The following is a 12,941-nucleotide window of genomic DNA, read 5'->3' as shown; positions in this document are numbered from 1 at the left end:
CTACGTTGACTTGACCGAACTGGGCTGATTGCTTGTATGTGATTAAAGTTGTGATTTTATTTCAAAAAGACAAAGGTTTACAAGGTGATCAAGGCTGATTGTGACACTGAACGCTTATTGACTTGGATCGATTCGTTGCGACAGTGCCTCTTTCATGGAATCATACCTCATGCAACTGACAGCCAGACAAACACGGAAGGAACTTGCAGAACCAGGGTACAATCACGAGCGACAGATCAAAAAACTATTCCATTTTGTTACTGTACGACTATTCTAATCCTTCTCGACCTCTCGTCCTACCGGCACACACTGAATCCGCGTCGCAGGCAATCCCACCCAGCTATCCTCCTGCATGAGATTCCTGTCCGCAGCGCTGTCCGCTGAAATGGAGACGACATACTGGCGAATGATATCAGCGACAATGGCCTTGAGCATCCGCTCGCCAATATGCTTGCCGAGGCATTGTCGGGGACCAAACCCGAAGCGCCACATATTATGGCGGACCTACGAAGTCAGTCAGCTCAGAATGTTGGACCTGAATCCAGATCGGGAAATCACATACGTCTGACTTGTTGAGAGTGGAAAACCGGCGAGGATTGTACTGGGTCCCATTGACCCAGAAAGGGTTTTCGATGTTGATCGCTTGAGCGTCCACAATAACATTGGTCTGCATGATATCAACAGCGTGTTCTGGACATCACAGATGGATAGCTACATACATTGGCCGGGATGAGATAGCCATCCACGTATAGATCCTCGGGCGCCGACTCAGGATTGGAAAATGCTGCCAAGGTACGTCAGTGAAGTTCATTATCATTGGGTGTGTATAGGACTCTCACGCAGTATTGGGCGCAGTCGAGCGGATTCCAGCACACAAGCAGCTAGGAACGTGTCGTCCCGGTCAATGTACCGTTCGTACGACTCGCTGGCCTCGTTCTGCAGCGCAGAAAGAACTTCCTGTCGCAGTTCAGCCTGKGCCTTAGTATTCTCCGCCAGCAATAGCACATTCCAGGAGAGGGCATGCGTGGTGACGTCCAGATTAGCGTAGAGCGATTCGTCGAGAGTTTGCAAGCACTATTGCAGTCAGGACATCAGTGTCCATCCGTCTAGACGTGCACTTACTTCACGTTTGCTGATCGTCCCCGCCTGATATGCCTCCCACAGACCTATGACCAGCGGCCTAGGGGATTGATTGCGCTTGACGGCTGCATGGTAGGCGTCTTCGACAAATTGCTCCCACTGCGTCTGGAATTCATTCAAGAGGCGCACTCCCCGCGATTGGAACCAGGGCGCAATGGAAAAACGGTTGATGCCGCCGCGAATGACCTCCTTGAACAATTCCTCCCTTAGCGGGGCAAGTGTGGTGAGTTGGTTACGCTGCATCGGGCTCAAGCGTCCGAACAAGATCTGAGCCACCGCCAAAAATGGATAGAACTGCAAAGTCTTGGCTGGCTCGACTTGAATGATTCCTTTTGTTTCCAGGCTTTGCTCGGATAACGCTAGCAGGGTATTTTGGAGATATTCGCGGGCCAGAGTGACCAGGTCAGCCGTATATCGAGTGGCGGCGGGACGTGAAAAGCCGTCTTCGACCTGCTGCCGAACTCGTTTCCAGTCAGAGCCACTGAGCAGGCCGACGCAGACACCGAGAACTTCCCCGAAGAGCCAACCCGAGTCATTATTCACTGCTTTGGTGTGACGATGTGAGTTGCGGAAGAATTGGACGGCGTGGGTAGGAGTGGTCAGCACACTATCATCGTCAGCATTAGCAGCTAAGAACGTGCCGTGAGGGTAGGGCTCAATCTGACATTTCAGGAGACCAGCCGGACCAAATCTGATATATGGGACCCCATTGCTGTCGCCACTTTTTGGCAGCCGAACGTCCATTGAAGAACTTTTCTGTGCCTTGAGCGTTGGGCCATGTATAACGAGCACGCGGCATGGGATTAACTCCTGGATGATGGGGAAGTGGGTATTTCCGTCGTAGAAAGGCCTATATGGCATAAGTCAGTATTCGTTGGAACGAGCATCAGAAAGGCGCACATCTATAACGACGGAGAGAACCCAGTAGAGAGCAGGTCGGGCCACCACGAGGGCTAGGACCAGACAGGGGAGGAGTATAGTCAGCGCATAAGCCATGGCGAGGGAGTTCAAAAGAGTCAACGGAAGGGTAAACAGAATGATCGGTACAGTAGTGAATAGGGGCTTGTTGATACCTTAACTGCAAGAGACCCCGGCTGCAGGGCTTGCCTAGGGGCTGCAGCCCGTGCTCGGAGGCCGACTTTTCGGCGGCCAAACCACCCCGGGCAATCGGGACAATGCCTATACTGGGAGTACAACACAGGATACCAGTAGGGACTGTAGGTATAGTCCAAAGGAAGTACGCCGCCACTATAGTGCATGAAAGGACGGCCATCCATCCCCGAACCTCTCCGAGAAAAAGGGATATGAAGCATCGACTGCCTCCCAGTTCAGCCTACAGCAACCAAACTTCTCTCAACAGAAAAGAGTCTGGCATGTCTACTCCTTTTTGAATCTTTACTATATTATTTTTTGGCTCAACCCTACGCTCTTAAACATGCCTTCAGTAGTAGCCCTCGACCTCTGCCAGCTTTTTGCGCGGTCCGTCGCCCGGACGCCACACCAGCTGGCAGTCGACCATGAGAGTGGCTCGCTCACCTATGCAGAACTTGATGTGGCCTCATCGAACCTGGCTCAAAAATTGCAGCAAGAAGGAGTAGTACCTGGCGAAGCGGTGCTCTTGCTCACCGAACACGGCACCCGGAATATTGTCGCACTGCTTGCCATTCTTAAGGCCCATGCCTGCTATGTACCCCTGGACCGTAGTTCATGGTCATCAGAGCGGATCCAGGCCGTGCTGGACGGGACGGATGGCCGTATCCTCATCAACACGACCGTCGAACCGTTTGAAAGCTCGCGGCACAAAGTCATCCATCTCACCAGTGCCGGTGTGGCCGCTCTATCGACAGACCGCAGCAACATCAAGGCCGCTCCCGAAATCGCTCCCGAGGACCTCGCCTGTCTGATCTTCACCAGTGGTAGCACGGGAGTGCCCAAGGGGGTCATGATTCCACACCGTGCGGTGGCGAACTATGCCCAAACGAGTCCATTCAACATGGATGTGCAGCCGGGAGACCGAGTACTTCATATCCTGTCGGTATCTTTTGATGGTAGGCATCCCTGCGTGTTTTGTATGACCAAACGCTCACTGTATAGCCTCGACGGGTATGCTCTTTTCCATTCTAGGCAACTCGGGCATCGTGGTCCCTGCGACAATGGATACCCTCTTCGACAAAGCGCAGACCTGCTCGATCCTCGCGTCGACCCCCTCCATCCTGGCTACTCTACCGCTGCCAACGGCATTGCCAGATAGCTACCCATATGTCCATACAATTCTGTTGGGTGGAGAGTCACCACCAGCCCCGTTGCTGTCCAGCTGGCTTGAATTCGGTGTCCGCATTCTGAACGCATACGGTCCCACGGAAACCACCTGTGCCTCGTTGATGCAGGAAGTAGAGGTCTGCCAGGAGACGGGAATGATCAACCGGAGTATCATCGGTCGTCCCATGCCCAACGGACCGGTATACTTGCTGCAGCCGGACACTCTTCTGCCCATTGAAGAGGAAGGCGAAGAAGGTGAGATTGCGATTGCAGGCGTTGGGCTGGCCCACGGCTACTACCGGAACGCTGCCCTTACAGCTGAGAAATTCATCGACTGGCACGGCAAGCGAGTCTATCGCACTGGCGATCAAGGACGCTGGACCCGTCGTAACGATGGCCAGCTCGTGGTCGAATTCCGCGGCCGCAGTGATCGCACCGTCAAAAATCGCGGCTTCCTCGTCAATCTACCGGCCGATGTGGAGGAACCTTTACGCCGAATGGGCTTCGGAGTCACCGACGTCTATGCTTCGCTGATCAACGGTCTTTTGGTAGTGCTGGTGACCCCGGCCACTGCCGATCTGGAGGGCCTGCAGACCGAGGCCCAGCGTCGACTTTCTTCATTCCATCGGCCGGGACGATACCTGGGTGTCGATCAATTTTCGCTGTCAGCCAATGGAAAGATTGACACCAAGGCAATTGAGAACATGCTGAAAGAGTACCAGGCGCGTCTCTGCGAGGGCTCGGAAGATGAAGATACGACAGGGGTAGAGCGTCCTACGGAGCGCGAGGAAATCATAGCCGAATGCATGTGCACTGCTTTGGGACTGGAACTCCCGTCTGCGTCGATGTCCAAGGATATCAATTTCTTCGCCGTGGGGGGTAACTCTCTGGCTGCTCTTCGATTCACGTCATTGTGCCGGGAACGGGGCATCCTTCTCACTACTCGTGATCTGTACTTGCATCCGACAGTCAGAGGCATTCTCCCGTATGCTCGAGACCTGCCTCGGTCTGGTCAATTATTATCCGACGAAGACGAGCATATCAATGACCGACTATCTCTCAAGGCCGAGGTCGCTGCTGCAGTTCCACTCTTGGACGGCATTTTTCCATCCAACATGGAGGTCGCTCCGTTGACCCCTCTGCAGTTGGAGCTGAGCGCCCCCATGTTCCAAAGCGATGGGACCAACACGAATCAGCTGCGGCTATCATACCCCTTGGCCACAGCCGATCGCATTTGCAATGCATGGCGGCAGGTCTGCCTCAGTGAACCCGTCTTCCGAACGCAGGTCGCGCTTGACATCGGACCCGGCGTGCAGATCGTTCACCCTCAGCCACGGTGCCAGCCGCAGGAGATCATCTTCAATCGCCGGGACGACTACAACACTGCCTTGACCGATCCTTCGCGTCTGGCTGTGGGACTCGGTATGCGGTTGGATTTTATGAAATTCATCCCTAATGACCACGATGAAGAGGAGGGTGAGGTGACCATTGTCTGGACGGCCCATCACAGCTTGATTGACGGCTACTCTTTGGGACTGGTTCTGGCGCGGGTGCAGCAGGCGGCCCAGGGGGTTACACCTTCCCTCTCCTCTTCCTTTGTGGACGCAGCGTGGAACTTGCAGAGAGTGCAGAAGCAGAGAGACGCCGAGGCAAGGCGGTTCTGGGAGCAATACCTGCGGCCGGTGCGGTCACTCACAGGGACAAGCGCAAACCCAACGCCAGTATCACAGCCGTACCTTGCTCAGGAGGTCCTGTTCAAGCATGTCGGCGGCGTGGACGAGTTGCACCGACTCGCGTCCAGCTGCAGTGTCACCCTGGCGGCTGTCTACTACACCGCGTGGGCCATGGCCTTGGCGCGGACGACCAAGACCAACCTGGTAACTCTGGGAGTGGTCTTCTCCGGTCGAGAGATTCTCCCGGACGATGCTCATGCCGTCGGGCCATTGATGGCCACCCTGCCTTGGGTATGCAGCCTTGAGGCAGACGCATCCATTGAGCGCCAGCTGCGGAGCACACTCGAGGGTCTGGCCACTATTAGCGCCTACGCCTGGTCCGCCCCGGATCAGATCGGTTACCGCGTGGAGTCTCTACTGGCGACTCAGTATGACTTTCCGGCCTACGACCAGCCCCTCCCACCTCGAGAGGAGCAATTCTTTGAGAACACGACATTTGCGTTGAGTCTACTGGTCGAAAAGGATGCTCGTTTCCGTTTAGTGTACAATCCTTCTGTGCACTGCGAGCAGACGGTGCAGCAGTATGCCGATACCTTCCAACAGGCGCTCAAGGCGCTGGTGAATGATTCGACTTTGGAGGCATGGCTCACAGGACCAGTAGAGACACCCCTTGCGGTGGACCAGCCTTCTTCTGATCACAAGCGAGACAATGTACCAAATGTGGCGGCGGCATTTTATGCTTCGGTCGACCTCCACGAGGATTTGGTCGCCGTAGACGGGCCTGGAGGCTCGTTCTCCTATCGGACACTGGATCAGAAGTCCAACGCGGTAGCCTCGCATATTGCAAAACACTTCCCCAGCGCTCAGGTCATAGCTATTCATGCAGACGGAACCCTCAACTGGGTGGTGGGGATCTTGGGTATCCTGAAAGCCGGCTGTGCCTACTGTCCGCTCGATCCTGCGTATCCCATGGCGAGACGGGTCGCAGTGTACGAGCAAAGTGATGCCAGTGCACTCTTGATCCCTAATGCCTGCACGTCGACGGCGGCGATCCTGCCAATAACCGACCTCCGCGTCTTTACAGTTCAGGAATGCGAGACAGGTGACACGAGTAGGAAACTGTCGCTCCTCGCCAACGCAAACGAGGATGCCCTCATCGTGTTCACCTCCGGCACGACCGGTCGCCCCAAGGGGGTCCCGATTAGCCACAGGGGCCTTCTGGCTTTGCAGTCGAATCCCGAAGCTACCATGTTCAGCCGTCCTGGCCGTCGTATTGCTCAGTTCATGTCGCCTGCGTTCGACTACTGCTCCAACGAGATTTTCTCTGCGCTGCTCCATGGCGGCACGCTGGTGCTTCGTGACCCATCTGACCCTCTGGCCCATCTGGCCAAGGTCGATGTGTCAACAATTACTCCGTCCGTGCTCAGCGTGCTGAATCCAGACGACTATCCTAACCTTGACATGGTATATGCGACAGGAGAGCCCGTCACTCCGGGCTTGCTCGCTCGGTGGGGCGAGGGCCGAACATTTTACAACGCCTATGGTCCTGCAGAGGTAGGTTCGAATTCTACGTCAAAGACTTCTGTACTAGACTAATATCGTTAGTGCTCTATTTGTACGTCGTTTACACGCCTAGTGCCCGGACAGCAGGTCACCATCGGAAATGCGATTCGCACCGCACGAATGTACATCTTGGACCCCGATCTACAGCCTGTGTCGGAGGGCCAGACCGGCGAGATTTTTCTGGCCGGACAACAGGTGATGCGGGGCTACGTGGGAGACGACGCCAAGACTGCTTACAGCGTGCTGCCGGATCCTTGGCATGCTGGTGAACGGATGTATCGCACGGGCGACTACGGCTACTGGAACGCGGACAGGCAGATTGTCTACATTGGACGGCTAGACCGGCAGGTCAAAATCCGCGGCTTCCGCGTCGAGCTCGCGGCGGTCGAGCAGAAGATGTATCAAGAGGAGCCACGGCTTACACAGGCGGCTGCTCTCGTCGTCAATGATACCCTGGTGGCCTTTGTCATGCCGCAGGACGTGGATGTCAGCCTTCTGGAGCAGCGACTGCGCGAGTCGCTCCAGCCCAGCTGGGTGCCTCAGGTGATTACTGCCCTCGAAGAGTTCCCCTGGACGGCCAACCGCAAGGTCGACTATCGCAAGCTGGCGGAGATAGCCACTCTGACACGGCCGGAGGAAGCCCTGCCGCAGCAAAAGACCAGTGCAGGGATCACGACAAAAGATGCCTCTATCGCAGACGGAATAGCAACCCTGTGGAAGAACGTGCTGCGTCTACAGGCGGGCGGCACCGCTCGGAAACTCTGCGAGGAGGATGACTTCCGCGCGCTGGGCGGCCATTCCGTTCTGCAGATGATGCTGGCGGCTCGCCTCGGCAGCACCTTTGGCATCTCCGTGTCTATGCGCGATGTGATTGAACATCCCACCCTGGCCGAGCAGGTCGAGCTGGTACGCCGCAAACGTCAGGGCTCGAAGTCCAAGCCGCGGACCATCTGCGACGCGTTTCCCGATCATTGCCTGTCGCCGTTGGAGAGGCAGACGTGGTTCCAATACCTGATCGCCTCTGACGTGCGCACATTCAATATCCCTGTCCTTCTGCACCTTGGCGGGACCTTTGATCGTGACCGACTGGTCCAGTCCTTCAACGCCGTGTTGGCCTCGTGCAAGATCTTCCGCACCAACTTCGTCGAGACGTCGCTCGGACCGTGTCGAATCTTCCGCGATACGCCGCCACGAGTCCTGGTGTGCGACGGCGCACTAGACACGGCCAGGGAGGTCGACCGGGGCTTTGACCTGGCTCGTGATGAGCTCATCAGGATCTTCTTGGACCGCCGCACCCTACTCGTGGTCACCAGCCACGCCGTCGCCGATCTCAACAGCGTGCAGAATCTGCTGCAGGAAGTCTCGGCCGTGTACGCGAAGAGACTAACACCGAAAGCAGACCGATGGCACTATCCCCAGGCCCCGGCCTGGTCGCGCCAGGTCACCGAGCAGGAACGCAAATTCTGGTCCAAGTATCTCGAGGGCGCTCCCCGGCGCCTGGACATCCCGCGGTATCCCGGCCAGATGACCTTTGAAGGCCGCTCCCGAGTCTCCGAGTTCAAGGGAGACATTGTTCGACGCGTTGTCGCCTTAGGCCAAGAGTACGGCATGAGCCAGCACCAGCTGGTGTGCGCGGCCGTGGCACAGACGCTTCAGTGGCTCTCCGGCTCGAACGACGTCGTGCTCGGTTCTCCGTGGGCCAACCGCGGCCACGCCGTGGAGCAAGAGTCGATGGGTCTGTTCCTCGATCGCCTGCCCCTCCGCTTCAAGACGCCCATCAATGCAGACTGCGCCACTATCCTACAGTCTACCCGCGAAGCAAGCCAAGCGGCCGTCTGCAATGCCATTCCCTTCGAGCAGGTCCTGAACCTCCTCCACCTGCCGCGGACCATTCGGCAACACCCCCTCTTCGAAGCCATGGTCACCTTCCACCTGAAGGGGGCAGTGGAGGATTGTTTCGCCATCGAGGGTCTGGAGGTAAAGCGGGAGATGTGCTTTGCGTCGGGGGCCAAGTTCCTGCTCATGTTCGAATGGACCGAGATCGCCACGGATCATTGGACCCTGCGCATTGAGTACGATGATCACCAGCTGGACGACGCAACCATCACCACAATTGAGGAGAGCATCCGGTGTGTCCTCGAAGGGCTGGCCGAGCGCCTGTCTCGAGCCGCCATCCACGAACGCCTGAATGCGATGAACAGCAAGGCCAAGACCAAAGTCGACTGGAACTTCTACCACCGTCTGGTTGGAATTCTGCGCCGAGAGATGGCCTCCTGCTTGGGTATCTCGCTAGACGAGTTTCCCTGCTCCGTCTCCTTCTTTGAGGCAGGCGCCGACTCAATCCAGGCCTGGCGTTTAAGCCGTCAGTTGAAAAGGGTTGGGCTGGAGGTTCCCATTTGCACCATCTTCGATCATCCGACGGCGCAGGATCTGGCTCAGCGTCTTTATCGTCAGGTACTTTAGCTTTCTCGGGCAGCTTAGATTGTAGATATTGCTTTAGATTGTTCATCTGTCATTAACCTCTGTATTTACGTATACTCCTGTCACCTACAAATAGCTAACCCTATCAATCAAAAATATTTGTTGGAATATTTAATGTCAGTAAGAGTACATGTATTTTTACGCTGGTCTATCTGCTGAAGACTGGATACTAGAAGATTAATCTTCATACAAGTAAGATATTATTACTTATTGCCAGTTAGAACTACCTTCATCTTGAACTAAATCATTCCATCAAGCCAGAGGAAGATTACCTGAAGCTGAAAGTCCAACATATCATATCATGAATTCGATTCTATCATATCCTAAATGCCCATTCCTCTACTCTTGAGGGAACAACTTCCTCACTCGTTTCCGCTCCCGCGTCAACTGCCCCTTGATATCCTCATTCCACACCTCGTCCAACCCATCGCACAGACATTCTTCCCCGGCCCCTTGAAGCTCTGCGGCAACACGCTCCACCTCCTCCAGCACGCGAATGACATTCAATCCCATCACTCGCTTAACGTCCTCCTCAGCCACACCGCGCTGAAGCAACCCGGCCACCAGGGCAGGATAGCACGAGACATCATGCAGCCCGTCCGGACCGCGGAGCATGCCGTCAAAGTCAGACCCGATGCCGACGTGCTCGTACCCGATCCGCGTCCCGGCGTAGACAATATGATCGATGACGTGGCTGAGCGCGGCCTGGTCCGCCTCAGTTGCCAGCAGCTCGCGCAGGAAACAGATCATGATTACGCCTCCGTTGCGTTGCAGCAGGTGCAGGTTCTCGTCGGTGACGTTGCGAGCGTGCGCGCAGAGACTATATCTTTAGTACCCCCCGTGGATGTTAGTAGACCCTACCTTTAACTGAATAGTCTGGTTCTTACATGGAGCAATGAGAGTAGATGACGGGGGCTCGAGAAAGCCGCAGCGCTTGGGTTTGAGCCTTGTGGGACGTGTGCGAGAGATCGATCATCCTAGCACAATGAGCCACACGTATACAGTTGCAGAGGCAGATACATACATCCCCATTCGGTTCATCTCTCGAATCAGCCTTTCTCCCTTGCGGGATAGTCCTCCGTGGATCTCAGGGTATACCGTCGCCGCATCAGCAAAGAAATTGTGACAATTGTGTGTCAGCGTCACATAGCGAACGCCCAGTCGATAGAGCATGCGCAGGGCGCTGACACTGTCGGCGATCTGATGGAGGCCTTCCACCCCGATCAGACTCGCGACGCGGCCGGCACGGAAGCTGCTCCAGATACTGGCGGCTGAGTCGGCAAATTGCAGGACTGTCGGGTGTGTCTCGATCAATCGGTGGATTACATCGAGCTGTTGAAGCGTCTGGCGGAGGGCTTCTAAACTGCCGACCTCCCGATCTGGGTTCTTGGGGCTGAATCACAGTTAGTACAATGATTCTTTATGAGCACGAAAACGGAAGAGTAATGCGGACTCTTACCAAGGGACATATGCGCTCCAGAACTGGCCGCCCAACAGCCCCTTCTGTAGACGCTGGAGATCCGTCTGGCCGATTGGCATATCATACAGATGGGCATTCTGGCCATTGATGTCATTGCGAAACCATCCGCGTATCATGTACGGAAAGTCATTGTGGCCGTCGATCAGAGGCACCTCTTTCAGAAGCCTCTGGGCCTGTTCTTCGATCGCGCTCGGAGTCATTCTAGGGCTGGTAAAATCTCTAGCTGAGTTTGGTATAATTTCTAGCTGAATTTGGTATCCTGTCTAGCATGGTGATCTGTCTTCCATTTCTTCGTTGTGTCTCGCGGAGGACAATGTACCCTACTTCAGCCTCTCAATTCGGCCACCGAAATCCAAGTTCCATCCACTCATTCGAATCTCTATGCAAAACATGTTATTGTTGATTGGTTTTCGTCAATCTCGGATTCCGATATTCTTTTACAAAGTAGCTTCAATAGATAGAAGCGTGCTATCTTTTCAAGCAGTTGATCATGACATGCTGAAGTCCATCTAACAAGTCAGATCGGGTATAACACCAACAGCGACAACACAATGCCATCAGAGACAATTACTGCCTCCCTGGCACATCGTTCTCGCGCAAACATCCAATGGTTCATCAACAAGCATATGCGACAGGTGTCTCGGCTCAATGCGAAACAGAACCGAGTCAATATGATGACGGCGGAGAACTGGTCCGTCCGAGACGAGCTCGTCGACCAGTACAAGGCTCTCTTCACCAAACATCTCTCTCCTCGCCATCTGTCCTACGCAGACGGCATGGGTGGTGACGCAGAGCTCCTGCAGGCCGCGTCGGACTTCTTCAACAGGGTGTTTGCCGCGCATACCCGCGTCGAGCCGGCCCACGTTGTCGTTGGGGCCGGATGCAGCTCATTGCTGGAGAATCTGCTCTATGACATCTGCGAGCCGGGGGAGGGAGTATTAATCGAAACGCCGTTCTGGGGTACGCAACAGTCTGGGTTTGTTGCACGGCATGGTTCTTGCTGACGGGTTTACAGGTGGCTTCGAGACGAGCTTTGTCCTGCGCTCCAACGTCACGGCTGTTCATGTTACGCCTCCATCTAACGGCGATGAATCTGTATTCGAGGATCCAGATCATCTCGTGTCGGCGTATGTTGCGGCGTACGAACGGGCCCTTCGTCAGGCCCCCTGCCGCATCAAAGCCATCCTCCTGTGTAACCCCCACAATCCTTGCGGTCATATCTACCCCACCAAAGTAATCCAGGCATTGCTCCAATTCGCCCAACGGCATGATCTATTCTACATCTCCGATGAGATCTACGCCCTCTCCACGCTTGACGAACAAACCCCTTTCACCTCGGTCCTTAGCATCGATGTGTCCGCCCTAGGGGTAGATCTGGCGCGCGTGTTCACGCTATATAGTATCAGTAAAGACCTAGGAAGTAGCGGTTTGCGTCTGGTATCTATGATCTACACCATATATCCCCCCTTTATCAAGAATTCTCAGTACTAATACCGTTGCAGGGCTTCGGCATCACCCAAGCACACCCTGACCTGCGGCTCTCCCTCGCCATCTCGAACCATTCCCGCGTCTCGACATTCACCTCGCTCGTCACCACCGAGCTGCTCCGCGACCCTGCGGCCACTGATACAATCCTGCATCAGAATCGAGCCGCACTGCAGCGCAGCGCAAAGCTGGTCTGCGACTTTCTCACCTTCCACCAGATCCCCTTTGTGTCTCCGGCCGCTGGGGTGTATATCTGGGCGCGACTGGGGTGCAGATTAGCATCACGGCCGGGTGGTGAGCCAAGCTGGGAGGACGAGGCCCGTTTGAATGATCTATTCGAGGCGGCGGGGGTGTCGGTAGGCGCGGGCCAAGGGTATTGTGCGCGCGAGCCGGGCTGGTTTCGGATTACTTTTGCGCTTCCGCGTGAGGAGCTCGTGGAAGGGCTGCAGCGGATCGAAGAGGTGGTTGGAACGGAGGGAAGGAGATGGACGGTTGATGGTGTGCAACGATAGACAAGTCGGTATATTATAGCTTTCAACTATCCTGTTTGTTGAGACTGCGGTACTTTTCATATACATCCGTACATTGAAACATCTATCCATGTTACTCATTCTGGTTTATTAACATTTAGTTGGTGATAGTATGGCTGTAGAACCGGCAAACTGCACTATATCTGTTTGAACATTAGCCTGCTGTAAAATGCTCTTGTCACCCGCAGTCTGCTATCAGTAAATGGTCGGAAGATACCATTGCGGACTCTACTACAGTTTCAACAATGCTACTTGCAGACATTTCACATAGATTATACTGTCCTTACTGGTATCAATGCCCTGTTATAAGGTGATATAGAAGATTAGTAG

The 12,941-nt window shown here is 55.0% G+C and overlaps 4 protein-coding genes across 4 annotated transcripts; 2 read left to right on the top strand and 2 right to left on the bottom strand.

Annotated features, from left to right (window-relative positions):
* Positions 1 to 273: 273 nt before the first annotated feature.
* Positions 274 to 2,136, bottom strand: gliC (cytochrome P450 monooxygenase gliC; the record flags this gene model as incomplete). Its single annotated transcript, XM_043306687.1, has 7 exons — positions 274 to 504; positions 563 to 667; positions 720 to 784; positions 840 to 1,074; positions 1,123 to 1,747; positions 1,806 to 1,990; positions 2,041 to 2,136. 7 exons carry the CDS (start codon positions 2,134 to 2,136, stop codon positions 274 to 276), a joined length of 1,542 nt encoding a protein of 513 aa, XP_043162622.1.
* Positions 2,137 to 2,575: 439 nt separating this feature from the next.
* On the top strand, positions 2,576 to 9,098 carry gliP (nonribosomal peptide synthetase gliP; the record flags this gene model as incomplete). Its single annotated transcript, XM_043306686.1, has 3 exons — positions 2,576 to 3,188; positions 3,235 to 6,626; positions 6,678 to 9,098. The coding sequence occupies 3 exons, from the start codon at positions 2,576 to 2,578 to the stop codon at positions 9,096 to 9,098; spliced, it is 6,426 nt and encodes a 2,141-aa protein (XP_043162621.1).
* Positions 9,099 to 9,455: 357 nt separating this feature from the next.
* Positions 9,456 to 10,796, bottom strand: gliJ (dipeptidase gliJ; the record flags this gene model as incomplete). The annotated part of the gene is made up of 4 exons (XM_043306685.1): positions 9,456 to 9,936; positions 10,004 to 10,093; positions 10,141 to 10,509; positions 10,576 to 10,796. 4 exons carry the CDS (start codon positions 10,794 to 10,796, stop codon positions 9,456 to 9,458), a joined length of 1,161 nt encoding a protein of 386 aa, XP_043162620.1.
* A 351-nt stretch (positions 10,797 to 11,147) lies between these two features.
* Positions 11,148 to 12,593, top strand: gliI (aminotransferase gliI; the record flags this gene model as incomplete). The annotated part of the gene is made up of 3 exons (XM_043306684.1): positions 11,148 to 11,556; positions 11,612 to 12,033; positions 12,099 to 12,593. 3 exons carry the CDS (start codon positions 11,148 to 11,150, stop codon positions 12,591 to 12,593), a joined length of 1,326 nt encoding a protein of 441 aa, XP_043162619.1.
* Between the last annotated feature and the right edge of the window lie 348 nt (positions 12,594 to 12,941).

This window comes from Aspergillus pseudoviridinutans, assembly GCF_018340605.1.
Source record: "Aspergillus pseudoviridinutans IFM 55266 DNA, scaffold_9, whole genome shotgun sequence".
In the NCBI taxonomy this organism is placed as follows: domain Eukaryota; kingdom Fungi; phylum Ascomycota; class Eurotiomycetes; order Eurotiales; family Aspergillaceae; genus Aspergillus; species Aspergillus pseudoviridinutans.
The sequence above is the reverse complement of the archived record's forward strand: the minus strand, read 5'-3'. Positions and strand labels throughout refer to the sequence as shown.